The following is a 27139-nucleotide window of genomic DNA, read 5'->3' on the forward strand; positions in this document are numbered from 1 at the left end:
CTTTCGTTAAAAATGAAAGCGTTTTGAAAAAAAATGGCGAATATTAGGGTTTTTAGTGGGATTTTTTTCAACTTTGACTTCGAAATAGAGCACTTTCCGTTGATTTTCAGGTCCATGTTTTTATATTTTTCTGAATCGGCATAAAATTCTCTATCATAATCAATTATATAAAAAAAGGGGGGGGAGAAACTGCAGTAGCGCCACAATATTTTTTAGAATCAGCTTTCAATGAAGTTCTTTTTTTTTTCTGTAAATGTAAAGAAAATCTTTAGAATTATGATTTTGATGAATGGAGGATTTATTTTACTACTTTTTTTTTTTTATACCTATCACTTTTTAAGTTATTTTGAAATTTCATTTATAACTTTAATATCATTTGTCATATCTATAAGTTCTTTTAAATTTGTCCAAATATTCTAAATAAAATTATTTAGCTTTTTTTTTTTCTTATAGTTATCTGAAGTTTCTGTTTCATAAAAAAGTTTTGATATAAAATTACTTTTTAATTTTAGTTTGATGGATTCAAAAAGCAATTTATATGGTTTTGGGAGTTCTATATATCCTCCTTTATTTGAGAACGAGCCACCTCCATTAAATGATAAATCGTCAATAAATGAAGATTGGTTTGACTTGGGTGAAAATAAAATAAAAAATTATGATAACAAAGAAGGATTTGACAATTGGGTAACTATAGATAAATCAAATGATGAAGAAATTTGTTTCCATGATAGTTATATATCAGAAAAGCAAAGTTCATTATTTCAATTTGATGAAATATCAGAATCAATTTATAGTTTCAAGGAGCAAAAGACTGCTGAAGTTGATGCAAAAAATAAACCTGATGACTTGAATCTTATCAAAAAAGAAGAAAATTCTGAGTTAAATTCTGAAATTATAAGTCTTATGGTTAATCAATCTCATGAGTTTTCAGCAAATGATGCAAATGTTGATGAAATGGCATTTAAAGAATCATATTTTGATCAAGCAACAAGTAGTCATTTTTTTAATGATAAAGGTAATGTCAATAATAGTTTGGTTTGTGACTCAGTACATGAGAATCATGAAAGTATTTCAATGATCACTAAATTTCCTCTTTTTAATCTAAAAGAATCAAATGACTTAGATTTTTTTATGGCTGAAACAGTTCACATTGACTCCAAGATCATTGAACTGGGTGTAATAAAAGAAAATAATGAAGGTTGCTGTACTAAATTTCCTGCATTTAGTCATACTGATGTTACAGAAAATGATACTAGCCCAGATTTTCCTGAACATTCACATTTACCATCTAGTTCTAATACCAATACTGATGCTTTGCATAATAGATTTTATTTTGAGCATAAGTTAGAAGGGAAGGTTTCTGAATATGAGGAATATAGTCCTGACCTTAAGTTTGATTGCAATCATTCAGATGTTGACAAGGCTAATTTTTTTCATATTGACCATCAATATGAAAAAATAAGTAAGAATGAGAGCTCAGAGTTAAAAAATGAATCTGTTTGGGTTCCAACTTTTACTGGGTCATATGATAGTGTTTATCTTAAACCAAATGAAGAGTCTGTTGATTTGTTTTCTCAATCAAATACTGAAATGAATATTGAAGTAAATAGAGAAAGTAATATTCATAGTGAAGATACTGATAGTAATTTTTTTGAGTTTAGTAAAAGTCCAAAATTTCTGTTTAACGACTCTCATATCAAATCTAATGCTATTGATGAGGAACTAGAGCTTGAAACAACTAGGACAACTTTGAAGGAAAATTTACAATCAGCTGACAATCTAGGATTCACTCCAGAGTGTTATAAAACTAATTTTCAAGAGACCAAATATGACAAAGGTTACTTGGGATGCGCTGATAACGAAAGATTTAATGCAAGTTTGAATCCCAACCTATCTGACTTAAATGAGTCATTCAATAATTTTTGTTCTTTAAACTCAAATTTTGAAAGCACATCTGAGGAATGGAAAGACAACTCTTTAATGAATGATTTTGAAAATAGGAATCTGTTTGGTAAATTTGAGGAATCAATACCATCAAAGGCATTTTATCAAGAACTGGAATCTATTAAAAGTATTGAAATGTGTAACTCAGCTACAGTACAATTACAGTTTTCAGAGTTCTCTGATTTTGGAGACTCTCCTATTGCATTCAATACTGAAAAGAGCCTTGATTTTAATCCTTTTTCTAGTTCTGATAATGAGTCTGTTCTATATGCACAAGCAAGTGATACACATGATAGTAATATTTCTACAAAAAAACAAAGTATTGAAATGTGTAACTCAGCTACAGTACGATTACAGTTTTCAGAGTTCTCTGATTTTGCAGACTCTCCTATTGCATTCAATACTGAAAAGAGCGTTGATTTTAATCCTTTTTCTAGTTCTGATAATGAGTCTGTTCTATATGCACAAGCAAGTGATACACATGATAGTAATATTTCTACAAAAAAACAAAGTATTCTGCAAAGTTTCCACCTAAGTGATGCAAATTTTGGTGATAAATATGAGATATTCAATTTAAGCAAACTGGATGAAAAGGTTTGTCATTACTTAACTAAATACTTTGATATATTCTATAATAATGTATATTGTGTAATAATGTATATGGATGTATAATGATATATATTGACATAATAAAATATAGTAAATGTGGGAACTCTATAAATTTTCATATTTTAAAATGTCTTCTAAATCCTCAATAAAAAAAATTATCTGAAATATTTTTAAATGAAATTATTTAGATGAAATTGAGATATCAATATTTGATGAGCTTTGTCTCTGATAAGTTCTGATAAGCTTAATGAGCCTGTAAATAATTATACTAATCATAATGAATGAATATTTGTTTACCAAAAAATTGTTTTCAAAATGTTTTATTGTTAATGAACCTACACATTTTTGTCTTTACTCATGATGTAAACTTTTTTTGTGTTTAAATACAGTTATTTTCAAGTTTTAAGAGCTTTTAATGGATTCTATTTTTACTAAAGAGCATATTGTTAAAAACCGTTTCATGAAAAACATGTCTTTGTATTTTCTTCATTTAACAAAAAAATTGACCTTGATTTCTTGAAACTAAAATTAAGTTTTACTAAACGAAAAAGGCAGATTTAAAAAAAAAAAATTTTGACAATCATTGTTATCACAATTATGATATTTTTTCAAAAATCAATAGTCTAGTTCCAGAAAAAATTTATGATTGAAAAGCCTAGGAAATGTTTATTGGAGTGAAGATTAGCATAGCTGAGATAATTCATGATTAACTAAAATTTCAAAAAATATGATACTCTTTTGCTATGTATCTAAAACAAAAATGACCTGTACTTACATTTGTAAAACTCAAAAAACTTACACTGAAGAATAATTGCAATTGTTTCAGTACTTATCAGTTTAGCCAATTAAAGATTCAGCAGAATGTTTGCAGATGTAGTGACAATAATTGGGGGTTATTTGGTGTCTACAAATCAAAGTCATCTGTTTCCATTGAATGGTATACCAGGATGAAAAAGGTATGAAGGTTTCACAAAATGATTGAATCATAAATAAATCATCAGAAGATTTTCAGGCAATCAAGGCAAACAGCATATAATTTCCAGGCATGATACTAAACACTTTGTGAAGTTTAGAGATGAAAAACTGTTTCATCACTGCTGAAGTTATTTTGCCACCATTTAAAGTGTACAAATCAATATCACATCTATACAATGACTTGTGTAAGGGGACAACCAAACACGGTTTTACAACTTCCAAGTTGGGTTGGATAGAAGAGAAATAACTTAATTAGTGACTTACTTAAGTATTCATATCAGCAAGTAATTGGTTTTATGTAATTAGGTTGTTCATGTTGGTCAAATTCTTAAATTGAATAGCATAATTAATCAAATACTTTTTTCAGTTATTGGTATTGACCTTTTAGTCTAGGACAGGTATGTTACACAAACAGATGTTGCATTTATTTGCATTGAAATTAACATCAAGCTAAAATACTTACCATCTCATTTTTCCCACATGTTTCAACCATTAGGTGTAGGTGTATATTGTCATTTTAAACAAGTTTGGCACAGATTGCTTACAGAATTTTTTGCAGCTACAAATATAATCAGTTTAACAAAAGAAAGTTTCATTCAGCTTCAAGCAAAACTTTTTAGCTACAGTGGCGCATATACATGGACACAAATAATTGCTAGATTTCAAAGCAGTAGTTTGTTTCCAGTTAATATTTCCAAAATTTATCAATCAAAATTACAAATTGCTCAAACTTTCAAGAATCATTTGAGCCTGTTTCATCATCTTTATTCTCTGCCTTCCATCCCCTCTCCACTATATTATCATCTAACATCAGTCAGCATCAAACTTCAATTAATCACTTATTTCAAAATTTAAATACAATACCAGTAACTCATACTCAGATAATAAGCTGCAACACTTCACAGGAAAACTTGAAGGCAATTGGAAAAATAATTTACAGCGCCACTATGTTGATACAAGCAAGATGATGAGGCCAAAATGTCAAACCATTTGCTTAGTGAAGCTTCAGATGAAACTTAGTAAGTGTAACATTAAAAAAAATGGAGACAAGACAAAGGCATCAAGAGGTGCAAAAAGTGTTGCAGAGTTTGGAAAGATGCATTGCCAAATTAAAACTAAATGTGGTACCAATCTGAAGCTTCTAGTTGCAAGTCTTGGGTTTGTCTATCATGTGTACTGTAAGAAAGAGCAGGTTGATAAAGAGTTTTTTTGCATGAAAAAATGCCATGGGCCTGCTTCTGATCATGAAACAACTCAAAATTAGTTAACAAATATTTTTTTGATTTCTAAAAAGATTTGTTTTTATTTAACTTTTAACTAATTTAGTTTCATTTTTCTATGTTAGTTGTTATTATTTCTTAATTAGTTGTTATCAAAGTATCATTACCAGCAATTTCCCCTTGATTCCTTTCATAATATCTTGTAAAAAGTTTCATCAAACTTTTTTACCTTTGCTTTAATTCACAACATCAACTGCCTTTCAGTATGAGTCATCCGTCCTCCCTCATAAATGTTCTGAGCCAAATATTCCCAAAAGTTTTCAATTGGTCTTGTTTGAGGAAGATTTGGTGGGTTTATGCCACTGGATACATAATTGATATTATCATCTAGCCAGCATAAAACCTTCCTAGCATAATATGCTTTTACCAAATCTAGCCAAAATACATATTTTCAATTGTTGTGATGCTTATTAATAAATGGCTTATGTTTTTTTTACCAAATATTCTACAAGATATATGTCCTGATTTAATGTTGGAGTATTAATTGATATCTCAGAAAAACCCCTTTCATATATTGCTATCCATTTAAGCATGTACTTTGGATTTTTCTCTATACCTTTGTATCTCACTTCATCTGGACAAATCTATGTTATGTAAAATCTATCATTACCAGGTATTCTATTACAATTGAATGTAAATAATTTTTAACAACCATAACAATCATATTATCTGACCCATATAGATGCTTTACCAGCTTTCAACTTTGTTTTTTTTTTTTTTAATTTTTGAGCTAATTCTTCATTGTATTTAGGTTTTTTGATGAGTTTCATAATTAACATCTGCTTGACCTAGTTGATGATGTATGGTCATTTGATTTGATGAAAATTTTATGCAAACTTATGCCAACCTTACTTTTTGCAGCTTTTTTCAAAATACCCAATTCTTATTGTTCCATAACTTTGATTGACAACCTTTGCATTGTTGTTTAATATCTTTACCTTCCTTACATTTCTTGATATTATTGTAAATAGTAACTCTTCCATAACCTTCTTGTATGAAATGATTTATAAAATGATTAATGAATTGCATCTGTAGCATGTGGATTTTAAAAAAAAAAAGTTTTTGTTTTTTCTTAAAATCTCTTTTTATTGAAAATTAAGATACATTTTGATATGAATTTTTTAGAAAATAATCATGATTTAAATAATTATAAATAATTTTACTTGAGTTCAAAGCAAGCAAAAAAACTTAAATTTTGTCTCAATCCACCTATTATGTCATGCTCCCTTTTGAAATGAAATGTAAGATAATTAATTCTATTTTTGATGGCTATATGTTTTTAGAAACTTGCTTGAATGGTGAATATTTTTTTTAGTTCTTGCAATTCTGTAACATGGACACTTTCCATGACTAGTTGTAAAAAAGGACCTTCCAGTAGTAATGGCAGGCTTATCACATGCTCATAAAACATTTGAAATGGTTTTAACAATCACAACTAATGAACTAATATATAAAAGTTACATGGAGTTTTATTTTTACACAATTAGGGCTGAGTATGAATTAAAAGTGAATTTTTTAGTACTTTGCCATTTCTGATAAAAAATTCTTTTACCATCCATTACTTTAGATTGTTCTTGTAAATACTGTTTTTCTGTGTCTAGACAGCTTTTTTACTTTTTGCACTTATAACTATTATTTTAAAAAAGATATCTTCAAAATCTTAAAGGAGCATTTTTTTTTTCAACTGCAAATAATTGAATTCTCTTGTTTTTTACTTTTTCTCTAGTCCACTCAACCTATAGCATATGTAAAAATGAACAAAATCTAAACCTTTTGGTGACTTGACATGATTTCAAATGAAAATAATAATTTAAAATATTCTTAAGTTGTGCTTATACTGTAAATGCTATACACAAACTTTTCATTTATATAAATAAATTAGGTTGGTGTACAATGTTCCAGAGCATCTAAAGTATTTCATGTTTGTTTTCCTGTTACTGATTCAAACCAAATGCGTCCTAATGAATTGTTCTGTTATATTGGAAGCAATTACTTATCTGAGTAAGTTTTGTTCTTATTGTTTTAATCAATCCACTTAACAGTGGTACTTATTCATTAAATAGAATATCAGAAGATAAATATTTACTATTGAATGGTAGAGAGTTGGTGATAATTTTTATAAAATGTTTAGAAATATCTGTGAAAATTTTTTGAGTGGTTTAGTTGTTTAAGTCTATTGGTTCAAGTTGATTATTATACAGTTAGTTTAAAAGTTTTAATATAGTTGTAATACTCAAAATCAACAGTTAAGCTGGTAAGTGTTCTGATCTAAACTCTGTTGGTAAAAAAGTTCAGCAAAGGTCATTATTTTTATATTATAATTTTTAAGCAGTTTCTATATTTTTTCTCTTATAAATCCTCAAAGGGAAACATCTTTAATATGAGGTGAGTATTGGAGTTTCTAAGTTAATTATGTTAATATCAATGTCTATAGGCTCTGTGAAGAATCCCCATTTGCTTTGTGGATTCTTATCAAAATAGTCTTTTTTATCATGGCAATTTTCACAGGAGGCATCATAACAAATTTCATTTACATTTAAATATCATGTACATGAAGTTCACAATGGCACCACCAAAATTAAATGCTTCAATTTACAACTAAATTATCTGTTTTGGATAAAGCAAATTTACCTGGGTAATGGGTAATTTTACAGTTTAGCTGGGTAATTTATCAATTATTTTAACAATAAAAATAAATTACTAAATAAACTGTGGAGTGAGGATTTTCTTTTTTCAAACTTAGAAGATATTTTTTTTGAAGATTCTTTAGTAACTTGTACTTTTATCTTTAAATGTTATGTTTCTAATCTGTTTTTTGGTAGAATGGATAAAATCAAATCATCAAAGGTATAATTACCCAATTTGTTTCTTATTTTTGTGACAAACTATCTCATGGCATTTGGTGTTGGTTTAATTGTTTGCAGAGGCTTAAAAAGTTTTTAAGATCTTCAGACCTTGCACTATGGTTTCTGAGACCCGATTTTTTGGCAGAAACCCATTTTTTTTAAGTTCTAAAAAAGATTTTTTTTATGTTGTACCTTAAAGTAAACCCATCAAAGTGATAATAAACGAGGTCTATTTTTAAATTAATTGCCTAGTTTGTTTTTAATATGCACTCAAGTTGAGGATATATTTAATCTCAGCTTAGTTTGCAGTGAATTAGCGTAAAGTGAGCTGTAAGTTTAATAATACACAACTTTTGAAATAATTAAGATTTTTGATTGCTGTAAAGAAAATTATTTTTATACAGGTATATACTTTTTAAAATTATTCAATTAAATTAAAATACTGCATTATTATATTGATTATATAAAAGAAATAAGTGCCTGTATAGAATTTTTTCTTCCTTGACATTTTTTAAAACTTTGATTTTACTTTTAAAAAAATCTCCGTATTTCTCCAAAAATATTTTTACACGATTGAGTTTTGGTAATATTCAGGAATATATTCCAGTTTTCAAAACTTGCCCCTAGTTGCCCCAATTAAAAATATATCTGTTTTTTTGCCGTGATGTTCCATTTCAAATACGAGGACTTATTTATTGTAAGGCTGGAAGTGAAAGATATAAATGAGAAAAAGTCAAATGTTTTTGAGCATGTCATTCAAATAGTTGGAAATGATGAAACAGTAGTTATTAGCAATAATATTCAAAAGAAAATACATAGTTTGTGCAATTCTTTTGAACGAAAATGGTTAGATTGTCAAAGAACAATATGCCAATTTAAAAGTAAAAATTCAGATTGGTTAAAAAGAGAAATTATATTTACTGATGATGCAATTCCATCAACATCTTCAAGTCAATCAATTCCATCAACATCTTCTGGACAACCAAGGTTATCATATACCGAAAAATTGTATCGGGCCTGAGATAGGAAGCATCAGAGTTGTGCCGGGATATTTATACGAAGCATCTCTTATATTACAAGCAGCAGGTATGGCTGCACGTCAGTAAAAGAAACGTGATTTAGCATTGTTTCTAAAAGAATTGAACACAAGTCCATCTCAGCCAACTAAAATTTAAAAAAATACATTTTCACCAAAAAAAGAAACAGTACGTTATACAGCCGAAGAAGCATTAGAGTTAATTTTGGATTCTAATTTAAGTATCAAACAGTAAACAACAGTATCAAAACATTAGACAAGAAGTTATCAAAAATTGTAAAAAGTATCCAGATTACAAAGAATTTTGGAAATGTAAATCAGCATGTAGACCAAATGGTATATCAATATCCGATATCATAGCACAAATACCATTAAAGAATTTGTTAGAGCATACAGTGAAACGTTTTGTACAATTACAAGAAGAAGTGATTTTTCAGCACATGGAAACCATCAATACAAACAAAATTATAGCCGAGATGATCTTTCTTCCCAGTATCAAATTAATTTAGATAAATTTGAAAAATATTGTTTTGATCCGGCAAAACATTTTATGTCTAAATATCCTTGGTATCCAATGCCTGCAACTGTACATAAAGTTTGAATAAATGGAAGACAAATTCTAGAAAATACAGTACTACCAATAGGTTATTTTGGTGAAGAAGGGTCTGAAGCCAGACATAAAGTTTTTAAACATGGTAGACAATTTCATACTCTTAAAACCAGCAGAGAAAAAAATCTAGAAGATATTTTTCATAGAGCTTTAGATACCTCAGATCCTATCATATCCAGTATTAACTTACATAGAAGAATTCAGAATCATCTTAAGTTACCTCTTCCTTCTGAGGTAATAAGTTTACTAACAGGAATGCCATTTAATACCTCACAACATCAACATTGCGAAAGCGAAGAGGGAAGTGAAAGCGATGAGGGAAGTGAAAGCGATGACGGCTATGACGACGCTATTTTCGACGAGGACTTAATTTCCGTTAACTATTTAGATTTAATTACATTGGATAATAAGATTTAGTTAAAACTTAACTGATTTTTTTAATATGAATTCATCTAACGATATTTTTTACAATAGATATAAATAATATATATATATATATATATATATATATATATATATATATATATATATATATATATATATATATATATATATATATATATATATATATATATTAATCATATAAATTTTAGTTATGAAATATTTAGAACATATTGCCAATCTTTAGAAATAAAGATTATTAGCTATTTTGTCTTTAAATTGAAGTTATTAATTTATGCCAAAAAATCACGTCTCAGAAACCATAGTGCCTTGTTGGAATAGCTACAATTAAGCTCATCTCTTTTTTCACAATTTTAGGTCCAGTCTTATCATTAGCATTTGCTTAATAATTTGACTCTTCTATAAATGTAGCAAAGTCTTTTGATAGCCTTTTTTTTTTTTTTTCTTATTTTAACTGTTTAATTTGCTGCAAGTACAATCTTGACTTGAAATTCTATTTCCAGCTCTTTGCTATCTTTCTGTGTTTACAGCCTTTGCAAAAGTAAAGTAGATTCTACACCAAGCTGGTCCTGTTGCTCATCTAGGAATTTCAAATAACATTTTAAGAGCATAGGATTAAGCTTTCATTGCTCATGAACTCAACTTTAAGTTTTTCCATGAGAACAAGGTAAATTGATATACTTATCTCTTAGCTTAGCTTCTTAGCAACAAATTTGATCAGTTTAATGCAATTAAAAATCACCATCTTCTTGAATAAATATTCAACAGCCATTTTAATAGAGCAATCGTATCACAATACTTTCATCCTCTCCAGTTCTTTATCAGAAACCTCAAAATCTCACTTAAGCTGGATAGCTTTTGATTCTTGTTTAATGCAAGAAACATTTCAAATAAATATCTTGGTAAGTAAAAGTATACATACAAGAGAACTTGTTTCAGATTTTTTTCCTGATATGATCAAATCTGAAAGTTAGAACTTTTGTTCTATGATGAAAATATAACACAAACAGATAATTTTGTATTAAATATCTAATTAATCATGTAATTTTTAGTAATGAGAAAGCGTACATACACGCAGATGCTAAACATATGATAAAAAAATCTGCAAAAAATTGAATTTTGATAAAGTAACTATTTAATTAGTATGAAATTTAAGTTATGTTTTGTTTATTGCATAACATTTAATGAAAAAGTATGTCTGGACCATATTTTGAAGGTTTATAAACATTAATACACATCGGACCTGTAAAAATGGAAAGTTTTATATTATTCAGTACACATTCATTTGTTTAATAGATGTTTCATAGATGAGGATTTTTTACCCAAATATGTTAATCTCTCAATTGTGATATTTTTATCAAATTGTTTTAGAATGCTATAAACTATTTTTTATTTGAAACCCAGATCTGCAAAATATTTGACAATGTCCAATTTCAAAGCTTTTTGATTTCTATCACAAAAGACCTTGAAAATTTTTTGATATTTTATTTTTGCCATGCTCATCTTGCTACTAAATACTAAACAAGTGGAAAAAAATAATACATGTCTAAATGTGCTAAGAATGTTGTTTCATAAACTGAATACTTAATTATCTAATGTTCCTAATTTGAATTCTGTTTAGACTTAAAGTTTGTGCAGATTTCTGAATGTTGTGCAGAACCTACAAAGCTATTAGTTTAGTACTTTTAAGACACAGTTAATGATTAATCTTCTAAAGTAAATAAAAAGAAAATGAGTTTAATGGTTTAACACTAAATGGGAGCAGTATTGTCCACATAGACTGAAAGTGTTCATAACTAATTTCATCACAAGATTAGACTAAACTGCTTGTACAAACAGATGCATGCAAATACCTTATACAACTTATGCACAAATGAACTGATCTTTTGCAAGCTTTTTCATTCTTTGATTGGCCATTTTTTTTATCAGAAACTTTACTATCATCATTTTTATTCCATTCAATTAATAAAGCTTTATTATTACTATAAGAATTTTATGAGAGATTAATAAAATAATCTTAAGAAGAATTTGCAGGAATACCAGGAAAAGTAATTTAAATGTATGTTATCTAGATTGATATTGACAAGATAAATTGCTGCAATAAACTAAATTGACAAAATAAACCATATTGATAATTCCAATAACACAAATAATATACCTAAAGTACATCTTTTAAAATAAAAAAAAATCTTAGACATCTGTTTTAAGTAGAAATAAATTATTACAAAAAAAGTTAGTCATTTCCATACTTCAGCAGTTGCAGACAGTTTTTAAAAATGAAGGAAAATCCAATAAAATATTGAATATTTTACAAAATCCATGAATATTTTTGTTTTGTTTTTTTTGCTATTAAATTTAACAGAAAATGGTCTTAAAATTGCTTTTAAATCAACTTGGTGCATTATTAATTATTAAATCAGCAATTATATTTTATATTTGAAAACTGATACATGCATTTTAAAGGAAACATTTAGAATTTAACAGAAATGGAAGAAAAAAAATTCTTTTTTTTTATTTAAAGATAAAAAAAATACGGAAATTTAAAAGTTTGCTGAAAATGTTTTTACTTTATTTCCCATTTGTCATACAATGATTTTTTTTTTCTTTTTAGAAATGTGTTTAATTTGTGGTCTGAGCTTGAGATATCTGGTGAAGATTCAGGGCGGTGGCTGGCACAATATCATTTTTCAGAGCATTTTAAAAAACAAATTTTATCCTTTAACATCCAATTTAAGCTTTCAAGTATTGTAAGTTTTTATTTTATGATTGCTTAAATAAAAGTGTGCATAAATTTTGAAGGCTTTTGAAAAAACTGTTGCAATTTACTTTAAATTTGAAAAAAAGAAAATAATTCTTTGGACAAAAAAGGAAGTTGAAATATTGAATTAATGATTTAGCTTAAAAACATTTAGGATCATAAACTAAAGCATTTCATAGAGGGATCTGTTTCAGTGTCTGCATCCATTGGAAGCATTCTAAGAGTTTTAGTTTTTTAATATTTGCAGAGACTAGAGGCTCAAGACTTAAGCTCAAAGCTCAAATAGGTTCCAATCAAGCTTCTAATTCTCCCATGAGGTTGTTATTCAAATTTATTCAAGCTTCTAATGTTCATGTGAGCTTGTCATTCAGGCTATTTCAGCTTCTAATGCTTCCATGAGCCCCTCCAACCTGCCTCCTGGCCCATATGAGAGATATAACCTATCATAAGTCATTTCTTAAAAAAAAAAAATAGATACGGTGGGTTACTTTCTCCCTGATCTGGACTTTATACTGGATAGGAGCACAACTAAAGGGGTAATAACTATATAGAGCCTGCATTATTGTTCAAAGGTGATACTCATCTCATTCAGATGCATTCAAAGATTCATTTAGCAACTTAACTTTCTTTTTTATTTTATTGTCTATTTATAGCATACTCATGCTGGATGATCTTTTAACAGGAGACAAACCAAATTTATTAAGACAAAGATTTATAGTATCAATTGGGATGACAGAGTTGTCCAGTAGTATCTAATCTGGGTCATGTCTCTTGTCAGCTTCTTCAACACTCTTGATTTTTCTTACACAACCAAAACATATCTTTTTCCCAAGAATTAAATCAGTGTTCAGTTGATTATGCTCCAGAGTGACAGTTGTCAGGTTTCCTTTAACAATCTTTGAATGAATTGAATAGTAATTAATAAATTGAAACCTGTGGTGAGTGCAAATTGTATGCAGATGAATATTTTTTATTCCAGTTCTTAAAGTCAGCAGGTATTTATCTTCATTTAATATTTCTGAAATTTCAGACTGACTGCAATATGTATTTTTATGACAATCTAACTTTAATACCAATAGAACAAATATTCATGTTTATCTAATAAATTTAACCAAGATGAAATATTATTGAACCTTCTTCTGTATAAATTTATTTGAAGTTATGTAGGAGAAGTAGGTTCAATAATGATTTGATTCTACATACATACATACATACATACATACATACATACATACATACATACATACATACATACATACATACATACATACATACATACATACATACATACATACATACATACATACATACATACATACATACATACAAGATCCAACAATTAATAACAAAGTTTATTAAACAGAAAAACACCAAGGTAAGTTATTTTGAGTTATAAATGCTTATATATTTACATTTACAAAAGGGTATAGTATATAGAATCATTGGATTTTAAGATAAATAGTTAAAATTAACTAATAAAATTGAAACTCATACTTTGTAAAAAAAATTTATTTATTTAAACAAAACATCAAATCAATATTAAAATGGCTTGATTAGTCTTGTTCTACTTCTTATTGCCAGTAATGTATGAACCCACTGTCCTACTTTTGCCTTGAATTATTAGCAATTCAATCAACTATAAAAAAAATCAACATAATAAAGATTAAATTGCAATTTTATGATTAACTAAACTTTTTTGAGTATCACCTTTAAACAATAATGCAGGCTCTATATAGTTATTACCCCTTTAGTTGTGCTGCTATCCAGTATAAAGTCCAGATCAGGGAGAAAGTTACCCAGCGTATCTTTTTTTTTTTTTTAAGAAATGACTTATGATAGGTTATATCTCTCATATGGGCCAGGAGGCAGGTTGGAGGGGCACTGGTTTCCAATAACGCTATTCAACCCTGATAATTGAAAAATAGGGGTATTAAAAAATGATGCCATTTTTGTTGTGAACATGACAAGTTTGTAATGTTTACATTTTTATAAAGTTAGATCTAATGGCCTTATTTGCTGTTAATATCAGATTAATACAAAGTGTTAGAAAAATTTATGAGCTATCCCCAAATGGCTGAAAATGGGACTTTTTAGTCAAGTGGACTATATATTTTTAGATAAAACTGATTTCTAAAATGTAACAAGCTGCTTATATTTTGCCCATTTGTTGCAGACAATTGTAGCTAACCAGAAAACTAACATGTAAGGACTTGTTGATGAATAGAAAAATACTGCAGTTAACTTCATTTTGCCTTTTTTTAGGATTTTTCAGAATTTTTTCAAAGTTGAGGAGGCTGTAGTTTTTTTCTAACATGATACAAGCTAATGAAAATCACTATTTTTAAGACAGAAATATCTAGAAAATAGTTCTAGAAAAAATGAGCCAATTGTTGAAAGTTAGAAAAATGTTATAAGGCCTTAAAGTTGTCTGTTTTTACCATTTGAGGAACCGAGGGGGGCTACCTGAGAGTGTTCGTAAGGCTATAATTTCTAAACTGTTGCACTTGGAACTCTGAAATTGCACATTTAACCTATTTACATTGTGTAGATAATGATATGTAAAAATCAAGAAAATCAGAGATGGTGCCCCACAAAGTTCTCTTGAAATTGGTTGAAATATAATGATTTGACCCTTGTATGTACTTACATATGACTTAGGTATGTATGCATGTATGTGTGCGTAATGTATGTATGTATGCATATGTAGGTAGTTTATTTTTTATAAAGCTTGCAGTAGTAAACTTACAAAACTTATGCCCATCCTTAAGGTTTACTTTTGCTAACTTTTCATTAGTAAGTTTTCATTCACAACTTCAGATTTTTAATTTTGGTTAACATACTTTACTTAAACACTTTTTGTAATTTTCTGCATGTTTTGATGGGAAAAGAAAATCTTTTGTAAACAAAGATTTTTTTTAAAAAATTGCTGCATCTTGATTAATCAAAAGGGTTGTGTAATATTTTTTGTTAATCTTTTTACTTTTCTTAAAATATTCAAGGGAAATTTGGATTGTCTTGTGGGCCTAAAGGGGCATTAGAAAAATTATTTCATTTTTTAATTTTTTTTTATTTCTTAATTTTAGTCTTAGTACTAACATAGGAAAAAGTTAAATGGGATTGTTTTAAATAGGTTTTATATACTGAACAATCCTAATGTGTATGTTTATTGATTTTCTGTGTTGTTGCAGTTTTCATGTCTACTCTGAGAATCATCTTCAATCCTTGTTTAGTATGATTTTCCAGAATATCAACTAAAACAATAAAATTGGTTTCAGAAGCTAATCCCATTCTCTAGGCCCTATTTTTCAGAAAATTACAACTTTTAGGTTTCTGGGGGTGAATTTTGACTTGGCATACTCTTATTTTTAATTACATATAGCTGCATTGAACCTTACAAATTCTTCTAGAAAAAAAGAGAGCTAAACTTATGCTCTCCTTTACCTATCCACAATTGACACCTACCTGCAAAAATCAGTTAAGCATGGATGCCTCCACTCCTTCTCCCCCAATTCCTGCTGTACTCTCACCCCTATAGTGTCTGTGTACACATAGCTGAAAGTAAAAAATTACAACAAGTTACAATGAATTTTTTTATTTTGAAAGTTATTTATACATTTATTATAACCTTAAAACAAAATAACCTTAACATTTATTCAAGACTTTTTTGGTGATTAATTTTGAAAGAATTTGTTGGTATGTGAGACAAAAACCATTTTGAAGGTGATCTTCAATATGTGCTTTTTGAAAATCAACTTCAAAATGTGCTTGTGGCATCAATAAAGTCTTGGATTTACTATATATTCTGCTCCATCATTGACCAAGTATTTTGATTAAATCTTGGAAATGAGTGTTGGATTTTCATCGCTAACCCAACTTTCAACACGTTTTTTACAAGCATCAAAATCTTGGAAATTCAAATAACTATTCTTACTAACTAGTTCAGCTTGTTCTGTGTTTTCAGAAGTAAAGGCAGCCTATTGCTTTGATTGATCAAACTCCTCAGAAATATCATACTTGAATAGTCAGTTACAGATGCTTTTCTTTTTTGTCCCTCATCTTCCTTTTAGCATAAGATCCTTTATTGGCCAAGAGATCATTTGTTGGAGCATTTATATTAACAAACCTTCTGTTTTCTAATTTTCTAATGTTAAACAATTTTGAACCAAAGCCTGCTTTTTCCAAAACATTTTGATGCTTGAAAACAAAGCAAGAGCATTTTTGATTTATGACTGTTATGTTCAAAGATGCTTTATACTTTTTGCTGCTCTAACTAATGATAAACTGATAGTAGTAGTATAGTGATATGTCACCATTTGTTGGAAGTTGTTAAGAAACTCTCACAGTGAATCCTTAACCAAGATGATAGTTTGAGGTAACTTTGTTTAATGAGTTTTTTTCCAGGCAATTGTTAACTTTTATATGGTGTTTTTTTATACATATGTGACGCATAATGAGTTTTTTTCCACTTTTTGATAAAGTTTTACTTGTTTGAACTTTTGTTTTTTTGATTTCAGATTTGATTTCTTACTGTTTACTGTCATCTTTTTTCTCTCCCCGTTTTCCTCGAATAAGTTAAAATAAATTTTTTTAAAATTGTTTTTAAAATAATAAATTGAAATAAAGAAATTAAGCCAAATGCTTTGCTACAGGTGGTAAACAGACAAGAATAGAAAAAAATATTATAATTATAGATTTACAGTTCAACATGTGAAGACATACACTTAATACTGAGGTGTAGTGTACATTAGTAACAGGGTCATTCCATATGAAATCATCCAGACCATGACACCCTTACGTCTCAGAATTTGTTCATTTTTACCTCACTTGCAGTCCATATTAAAAAAATAATAACTGCGAAAATTTTAGTTAAAAATACACATGGGTTCCAGAGATATCATCAGTTAAAATAATGCTGACTCGGCATTTTAGTGATTATTTGAAGCGAGTACAAAGCAACTTTGACATATAGTATCTTCATAATGGCTTGGGGAAATTTCCTAAAATTTGGTACCCCAATAGATTTTAACTTGCAGAATCCAAAAAGAGCACTCTCAAGACTCGATTGTCTCAGGAAATGCCTCGTTTATCCAATTTTGTTCAAAATTATTGACTTGTAAATTCATGATTTTTGGAGGTAAAATGAAGGCTGTGGCCCTAAATCCCAAATAAAAAGTTTAATTGTATATCATTATTTTATCTTAGGTCTACTGAAAAAAATTAGATTGATCAATTTTCTCTCTAATACTTGATCAAAATTTGCGTTTAAAAATTGTGTCTTTATAGAAAAATTTAAATTTTGTAACGAAAGCACATGAAATGTTTTTTAAACATTTATTTGAATAAAATGCCAAATAGTGTTATTTATTGACTAGTTTAGGACATTTATAGTCATAGGCCAAGTGAGGGCCAAGGAGTCTCTGACCAAGTTTGCTTCCTTCCCCCCCCCCCCCCCCCCATCTCCCTGGATTTTTTTTTTTTTTTTTTTTTTTAAATGCGTTAAATGATATATCAATAAATAATTATTAAAATTCAATTTAAAAACATATTTTTTTTTAGTTTAAGTTACAGAAATAATTTTTTTTCATTATTTACCTCTTATTTCAAAGTAAACACTCAAAACTAAGATCTTTTCACGGTTTTGAAAATCATAAATTTTGAAACCAAAAATATTGAAATACTTTTTAAAACATTTTAACAATCAATATCTTTATGGTATTATTTAACAATCAATATCTTATGGTATTAATACTAATATAGTCATTGACATAATAAGGTGGACAGTGGGATTTATTTAAACCCTTCTCAGGCTTCCATCCAAGGATTTGAAAAAAAGAAAAAAAGAAAGACAAATTCTAAATGCAAAATAGGTAAATAAAATTACAACAAAATTATTTTAAATGTATTTTATTTTTTTTGTGACCAACTGCTTATATTCTCTAAATCTAAATCAGATATGTTGTACGTATGACCTGATATTGTTGTGGGTGTAGAAATTAGACATATAAATTTAGAATTAAGCACCCAACACTCGTCATTTCTCATTGGCCAAAAGAAGTTTTTACTTGGTCCATGTGGATGCATAAATCTGACTTTTATATCAAGCTCACTTACATCTTCAGCAATCCCTACCCACCAAAATCCGTCATAAAAACATGCAATATAATCCATTTTTTTAATGTTTAATGAAATCTCTTTATTATGCTGGCTTTTTGGAATGATATCAAATATTTCAATACATGTATCAATACTTGTTTTTTTATAACTTATGTTTGAAGCAATTGGAATAAAATGATGATACATCCTTGTGCCAGGAACTGTTCTTCCACCTAAATATCCTTTTTCTAATTGTGCTCGTGTTTGGTCGATTTCATCTTTAAAAAATAATTTAAAACAAATTCCATTTATCTTGGCTTTACAAAAGCAGTACATTAAATTAACATCTAAAATCTGCCCAGTAGTTATTTGTTTTAGACTTTCTTGGCATACTACTCTTTTAACAGTCCCACCAATACCATCACAGGAGGATTTACCATGACTGGTAGCAAAAAAAACCCATTCAGCGTTTAAATCAAAGTCTTTACTGTGATGACAAAGATTGATAAAGTTTTTAAAATTTTTAAACTGTGCTGCACAACCATCGGAAAAGTACTTCACATTTAATACATCAGGTAGATTTTCTTTGATATATCTAGTTATATCTTCCTGAGTCTTGTAAATAAATCCTGTGTCATGATTAACATCTTCTGAAAGGTAACAAAAAGATTTGTGTTTGAGAACTTTTTTCTCTATAAAATAAAGTACAATTGTAAAAAGTGAACATTGATTTTTACTCCAGTGATAACTTTGAACCTCATCCTGAACAACATATTGATAATTTTCAGCAAAATCTGCTAAAATTAAGCATTCGTTTCGGTTAAGATTTTCTTTACAGTTTTTCAAGTATCTACTTTGTGTTTTTGCAATATATGAATGAGTAGTAAGGTTGTCAATGCTGTCACATAATAAATCATTATATTCATCTATTGGCAATGATTGTAATAGTAGTGTTGTACGATCGGTACTCTGCCATTGCTTGAATGCTACATCTTCTTCGAGCTCATGGTCCATAAACTCCTGCACTAAAAAACTTTTTAATGCTTCAATACCAGGGCATTGGTTACATCAATGCAACATACATTCTGCATTTTCAAGCGAACAAACAATCAATGCCATAAAATCTTTACAACTTTTATTTCACCTAATGGCATCAATGAGAAGTTTTGTATTTTGGTGATGTATGCATACACATATGTTATGAGTACCTGATGTATTAGTTGTAATACACCATTTAGGTTTAAGAGTACAAAACTTTGACAAACTGACTTTGATGTTAGGGTAGTCTTTTTTAAATGCAACATGTAGTTCATTAAGATTGAGTAGCAATAATCTTTTTTGAACATGTTGGTTTTTCCTAACACTAACAAAATCTTTTTTTCCTGGCATCATTCTCAAAAATTCATCACTTTGATAAAAGTTAATCACTAAATTAACTGTTTCTGGTGAAAATGGGTTTCCTTTTTTTTTTTTGGGCAATGATAGAATTCCATGCTCATTTTTAACTTTTCTTGCAGTTCGAACAAGATACTCAGACACTTCAAAGTAGCTTGATATCTTTTTACGTGTCCATGATTTTGGTGCGAGTGTTAACATTTGCACCTTATGGCGATAAGAGTCAGTCCCTGAAATTTTTTTTTTTATTTCATACATTAAAATGTCTAGATCATGGTCATTGTTAATGTTGTTGTTTGAAATGGGGCTTTTTATTTCTGTTGTTAAAGAAGTTTCTTTAATGTTATATGCTAATGAGACCATTTTTGCAACTCTGTTAATAGTTTTCTCAAACTTTTGTTTTGCTGCAGGCAATTTGCTGTGTTTTGAAAGACTTTTTAGTTTGACTGGTGAAATTCCAAGCAATTCTATAGTGGTATCTAACTTAATCTTTTTCTCACTTTTTGATTCCCATTCCTCCTGTGAATTTAAATCTCCATCTGTTTCTACTGCTTTTTTGTAACATTTACTGCACAATTTCCAACCTGGGGTTACATAAACATTATTTTGTTGCAAAAATTTCGCCAAGTCTATGGAAATCTTTATATTACCTAAGAAACAAATTTAGTTTTAAGTTTTTAAAATAATTGAAAATATAAAATTTTTTATAAATAATAAAATGTTTTTCTTTTATTTTAGTTTCCATATAAATTCTGTTGTAATTAATTTTAGATTACCTTTTATAGCAATTTTTTTACTTTCCATGTGTGTTCCAAAAGGATTGCAACACTTTGTAATTTTTCTCTCAAAATATTTTCCATAGAATTGCTCATGATAGCAACATATAACTCTTATTGAACAATATTTTTCCTTTAAATTTGCTCGCCATATTATTACTTCTTGTTTTTCACAAGAAAGATCTTTGAATTGAACAAAACCTTGTTTTCTAGAAAATCCAGTTTTGTGGCAATCAATTTTAAGACTTTTTCCAATGTCACATTTCTCCATATTAAATATTTTTATTACTTATAATATTACCTGCTAAAAAAATACAAAAACAATAAAATTCACAATCATTCTTTAAAAAAATACAAACAACGAAAGTACAACCTTTGAAAAGAGCAAAACAAAACATTTGCTTATTCTCGATATAATAAGAGGTAAGCATTCACCGATTTGAATTGAAATAATGAAAAAAAATTTGTTTCTGATACTTAAACTTAAAAAAAAAATTTTTATAAAAAAGTTTTTAAAGTAAATTTTAATAATTATTTATTGATATATCATTTAACACATTTAAAAAAAAAAAAAAAAAAAAAGAAAAATCCGGGGAGATTGGGGGGGATGGGCAAAGCAAACTTGGTCAGAGACTCCTTGGCCCTCACTTGGCCTATGACTATAAAAAACATTTCATGTGCTTTCGTTACAAAATTTAAATTTTTCTATAAAGACACAATTTTTAAACGCAAATTTTGATCAAGTATTAGAGAGACAATTGATCAATCTAATTTTTTTCAGTAGACCTAAGATAAAATAATGATATACAATTAAACTTTTTATTTGGGATTTAGGGCCACAGCCTTCATTTTACCTCCAAAAATCATGAATTTACAAGTCAATAATTTTGAACAAAATTGGATAAACGAGGCATTTCCTGAGACAATCGAGTCTTGAGAGTGCTCTTTTTGGATTCTGCAAGTTAAAATCTATTGGGGTACCAAATTTTAGGAAATTTCCCCAAGCCATTATGAAGATACTATATGTCAAAGTTGCTTTGTACTCGCTTCAAATAATCACTAAAATGCCGAGTCAGCATTATTTTAACTGATGATATCTCTGGAACCCATGTGTATTTTTAACTAAAATTTTCGCAGTTATTATTTTTTTAATATGGACTGCAAGTGAGGTAAAAATGAACAAATTCTGAGACGTAAGGGTATCGAAAATATTTTTTTTTGGATGATTTCATATGGAATTACCCAACAGTCTATAAAGAAAAAGGGTGTATACTGTATAGTTTCTTAATACTTGAAAGATCAAAATTTACATTTATCACTTCAGATCATCCCAGAAACCTAAATTTAAATATTTCTGTAACTAACATGGAAAAAAGAAAATGAAGTGTTTAAAGTTCATCATAGGAAAAAAAAGATGTGTGTATCGATCAGATTCATTATTTTGCAATGTTTATTGGCTACTATCATTTATATGAAAATGGTAAAATGTTAAAGGAATCTGAGTACTTCATTTCTAATACTTTATGGTTACAGAATTTAAACAAATAAAAGTAAAATTTTTAGTATGCTTTTATGAAAAATGAAAATGGCATATAAATTTTATTCCTTTTGCTTTATTGATGTTGCTTTCAAAATGTTTCACACAATTATTTAGAAAGTTACTTATGTTTTCAGGATAACCCAAACGAAAAAACAATTTTTATAAATAACAAGCTTAACCAGGAATTCAAATAAAAATCATCACTGAATTTTTTTCATAATACACATTTTTATGTTTTAATTTTTTTAGGATATCTTGATGCCTGAACCAGTATGTTTGCCAGTATCTAAAAATACTTTGCTAGCAAAAAGTCAAGAAAAAAAGGTTTCTTGCATAATATTACTATTTTATATTTTAGGATTGTTTAATAAAAGGTTATATTTTATGGTTTTAAATGATACATTATCTTGACTATCTTTAAAGATACTCCACATATCCTTCTTTTAAGTTACAAGCTCATTTCTTCCAGCTCATCCCATAGAAGTTCAAAAGTGTTGAGATCAAGGTTTTATAGAAGTTAAACCATGCTTTTTAAAACATTTTTACTTGGTTTTTGTTTTAAATAACCTCGGCATAATTCGGAGCTATGTTTAGGATCATTGTCCTGTCGGAACTTGAATCCAGCACAGTTTTATTGTATCTTTTTTTCAGTATACCATTGATTTTAAGTTTCTCCCACTAAGAAGTTGGAGAAACAATCCCAAACCATAATGAAAAAAAATTTTTCACTTTAACCACCCCTCACTATGGTCAAATTTTTCACTTTAACCACCACTCACTTTGGTTACTACAGTAAATGTAAACTCTTCTTTTTGAACCAAATATTTCAGACTTTGGCTTGTCACTTCAAAGTACTTTTACAAAGTGTATTACTCATGGGCAATTGCACATTTGTTTTCTTATTTTGATCTTTTCTGATAGCAGCTTAAACAAACACATAAGATTCTTGTTAATTAGATTCTTATTCTTAATTAATAAGAGTTACAAGTTTATTCAAAGTTTTGTTCACTTCAAATCAAATTTCTGGTGTTGTGAGTTGTCTATTTCATGTGCTTGTTACAACAATAGTTCCCCTACTTGTTGCTGTAGTTTTTAATTTCCCTGACCAATGATTTAAATATCCTATATTAGTCGCTTAATGTGTTTTTTATTAATATATATTTGTTTAATAAAGTTATAGTTTGTTATTTACTTATTTTACATCATAATCATATTTTAAAATTGATTTATAGAGTTGGATTGAAAATATGTCGTTTTCCAAATCTCTAATGGGTTAGTTACTATTTTAAATTCTTTTTGTAAACCTCTTTTGTCATTATAGCATGGTATTGTCATAAAATCTGAGTAAAGATTATGAACCATTATTCACTTTTTTGTGAAATGTGAAAATTAGAAGTGTGTTTACATTTCTATCACAGATTATTTGTCTGTTGGTTAAGGATTGAACAAAGAGTAAAATGGTTATTTTATGATAAATCAATTTTTGACACTTATTTGTTATACACAATTAACAACTTTTGTGTATATTTAGGTATAAAATTATCTTATTTAATAATTTTAGTTCAGTTAATTTTAATGATCAAAAATGAATCCATCTGAAAAATGGCAAGGCAACAAGTTTTCACTTTTGAGATATCTTTTTTTTTTAAGTTTAAAACCAAGATAATTTTGAATGCTTAAGCTAAAGAAATGTTTTACTGAATATATCAAACAAATATACAATTCAACAACAAATCAATCAATAGATGTCAGTCTTAGCTTTGACACTTGGCTTTGCAACTTGTTGATGAAGAATAGGTCTATTTGGACTTTTTCCTTAGGATTTAAACATATTTATAATAATATTATTCACAGTGATTTACTTTTTTAAAATTTTAAAGGTAATTTTCTTAAATAATTAAAATTATAGCTTTAATTGTAAACTAATTGCAGCAAATTCAGTTATATTTTAGAAGTTACAACTTAAAAATCATAAAATGTGTTCCTGCTGTTTTTTCCCTCGTGCTATTCAATTGATTTTCTTAAATGTTATTTCTTGTATTTAAAAGAGATGACTCCAATACTTTTAAAAGTACATGTTTCTTTTTTTTGAATTTTTTTTAAAAAAAGATTAGAATGAAACATCCAAAAATGCATACTTAGTTTTATAAAAGTATTGAAATTTTTTAAGTGGGAACTTTATTAAGGCTGCAAAGGATCAATGACTTTTTTATCTTTCTTTTTTTTTTAATTCCTATATTGCTATTTTTTAAATCATTTTAGAAAACAATTCAGGATCTCCCTCAGAGACTGCTTCTTTAGATTTGGATTTTTTTGCAAGCAACAATACCGCCATCAGTGAAGATTTAAGTTAGTTTTTTTTGAAAATTATTTTTAACTGAGAAATTGTGAAAAGCATAAATGTGCAATAAAACCTTTATTAATAAAAATGGTTTGTTTTAATATTAAGCTTTATGCTCTTTCTTTCAGATCATACAGTTTCTCCTATTCTTGAACTCATAAATCTTGAACATCCAGCAAAAATCAGCTTGAGTTCTCAAAAAGATGATTCATTCATATCCTCCAAAAAATATGAAGAAGCAAATGAGATTTTTCCCTCTGTAAATCACAGTTTATCAGGTTTTGATGTATTTTTTAGCAGCAATTTTTCTTCCCCTTTTGATAATGATAATGCAGATATCATTAACAAAATGACTACTTTCTCATCAGAAGCTTATTTCAAAAACTCTCAAGTAAGTATCTATAAGGAAGGGGTAAGCTATAACGAAGAAGAGAAAGAAGTTGTGCATAGAGTTTCTCATGACCAATCACCAATAGATTTTGAAACACAAGTACCTGATTTTTGGCATGAAAAGCAACAAAATTTTACGGCAGATTTTGAAAATGCATTTTCCGAAAATCATTTGCCAAATCTAGTGTCTGAAAAGGTAAACGATTATGAATTGATATTTAAAAATAATCCAGCTAATTCTGAAAAAGGTCCTAATGCTGAGAAGGAATTAAAATGTTTAGAGGAATCTCAACCCTCACATAGCTCTAACTTTGATTGTAAAGATTTAACTTTTATAAATGACATGTCTGATTCTAAAAATATTTCATGCTTAACTGAAGTTGGAGAAAATACTATTGTTAGAACTTGCTCAAATAGTGAAGACAGTGATTTTAACTGTTTCCAGGCATTTGATGATGCAGAAAATCCTGGATTTTACTTTAAGCAAAGTTCTTCTCTGCCTGATTTACTTAATGAGGATTGTGTTGTTGCTGAAAATAAAACATCAGTATATACGAATATACAAACCACAAGTTATAAAGAACAATTATTTGGGACTGATGATGCATATTTATCAAATAATCCGGTAAAGAAACTTGATTCGAGCTATAATAATCATTTTGGGAATCACGAGTTGCCCACCAATTCTTTACCTGATTTAGATTTAAATATTCACAAGACAAAAGATTCCAAGCTTACTGCTCATACAAATTTCTCTACTTTTGATTGGAATGAGATTAACAAAGATAACTTCAATTCAAAAATGAGTAAACCATTGGATGATTTTCTTAACAATACTTCAGTAAATTTCAATAGTATCATGGCAAAAAATACATTGGATGAATTTGGAGATTTTGATTCAAAGTTGGTAATCCAAGATTCTCCTTTGTTTATGAGCTTGAAATCTGAATCAAATAAATCTGAAGGATTTTTTACTGCGTCACCATTCCCTAGCAGTATAGATCTTGATTTTTTCACAGATTCAGCTCAAAATAGTTTTACAGAAATCACTAATCCACGTAGCAGTAGTGGAGTTAAGTATTTTACAACTCCTCACAATACACCACCGGTTAAAATAGTTCAATCAGTGAGTCCTCTACAAGCAGCTAGCTCATTTACGCATATAAGCACACTCCCACAAGATTTTTCAAAAAGTGCAGTTGTTTCTATTTCACAAAATTGTATTGAGGCTCAAAATAATACCCAATATCTTACTGCCTCATCTAATCCTCCAATGATTGATAACTTTTCAGATAGATACTCTGTGTTTAAAACTTTAGATTGCAATTTAGGAGGTTTCAGTGAATTTGATTGTCATAATAAAAACAATGAGGAATTTCTTCTAACTAAAGAGAAAAAAATATTTGAGAATGGTGTTTTGCAACCTGAATGGTTTTCATCAACTCAGCAAACGTCCTTACAAAATACTACTCCAGCTTTTAGCACAGTGGCTTCTTCTAAAAAGGAAGAGAGAGTCGATGAAGAGTTTGGAGAGTTTGTAAAAAGTAATGTCATGTGTTTATCTTCTAATCCAACTACACTAAATGAAAAACACTTAGTTTTAACTGAAAATAATCTTGATGATTTGTATGAATTAAATCAGCCAAATTTTTTTAAGAAGCATTTTCAGAATCTATCGCTCAATCAGCAAAACACTTTAAACACTCAGGGTGCTGCTTTGCAAAATCCTAATAATGTTCTAAATTACCAAGGTTTCTTAAAGCGTCAACCTCATCAAAACCAATTTCAGTATCATGAAAAGTTACACAATCAAGATAACTTACAAGGTACTAATCCACATCATTTTCAGCAACCTCAAAAGGCTGCTAAACCTTATTCTAATACAAATGACCCTTTTTCAGTATTTTCTATGGAAGACACTGCTAAGCAGTTGTCTTTACCAATTGCTAATAAAGCACTTTTTAAGCATAACAAGCCTAAAGTTAAACTGAACGATATACATTCTTCGAGAAATTGAATTAATACTGGTCATTAATATTTTTGTATTATTTAAAAAAAATTATTTGAAATTTGAATTATAATTTTGTACTTTCTTTATGTCTTAATGTTTTAAAAAATTTTTTCATTTGTGAAATTTATTTTCA

General features: G+C 28.4%; 2 protein-coding genes and 1 pseudogene across 2 annotated transcripts; 1 reads left to right on the plus strand and 2 right to left on the minus strand.

Moving 5' to 3' along the window:
- On the plus strand, positions 1-27070 carry LOC149876991 (uncharacterized). Its single transcript, XM_090074574.1, has 8 exons — positions 1-110; positions 513-2538; positions 6691-6809; positions 12314-12449; positions 22514-22588; positions 23497-23536; positions 24527-24613; positions 24734-27070. Exons 1-8 carry the CDS (start codon positions 34-36, stop codon positions 27010-27012), a joined length of 4839 nt encoding a protein of 1612 aa, XP_089930700.1. The 5' UTR covers positions 1-33; the 3' UTR covers positions 27013-27070.
- Positions 18365-20033, minus strand: LOC149876992 (uncharacterized). The gene has a single exon (XM_090074575.1). It carries the CDS (start codon positions 19565-19567, stop codon positions 18365-18367), a length of 1203 nt encoding a protein of 400 aa, XP_089930701.1. The 5' UTR covers positions 19568-20033.
- On the minus strand, positions 19663-20995 carry LOC145185340 (uncharacterized; annotated as a pseudogene).
- Positions 27071-27139: the final 69 nt, after the last annotated feature.

This window comes from Hydra viridissima, unplaced genomic scaffold, assembly GCF_058129835.1.
Source record: "Hydra viridissima isolate aposymbiotic clone 2 unplaced genomic scaffold, HvirCarnegie_v1 scaffold_17, whole genome shotgun sequence".
NCBI classification, from domain to species: Eukaryota; Metazoa; Cnidaria; class Hydrozoa; order Anthoathecata; family Hydridae; genus Hydra; species Hydra viridissima.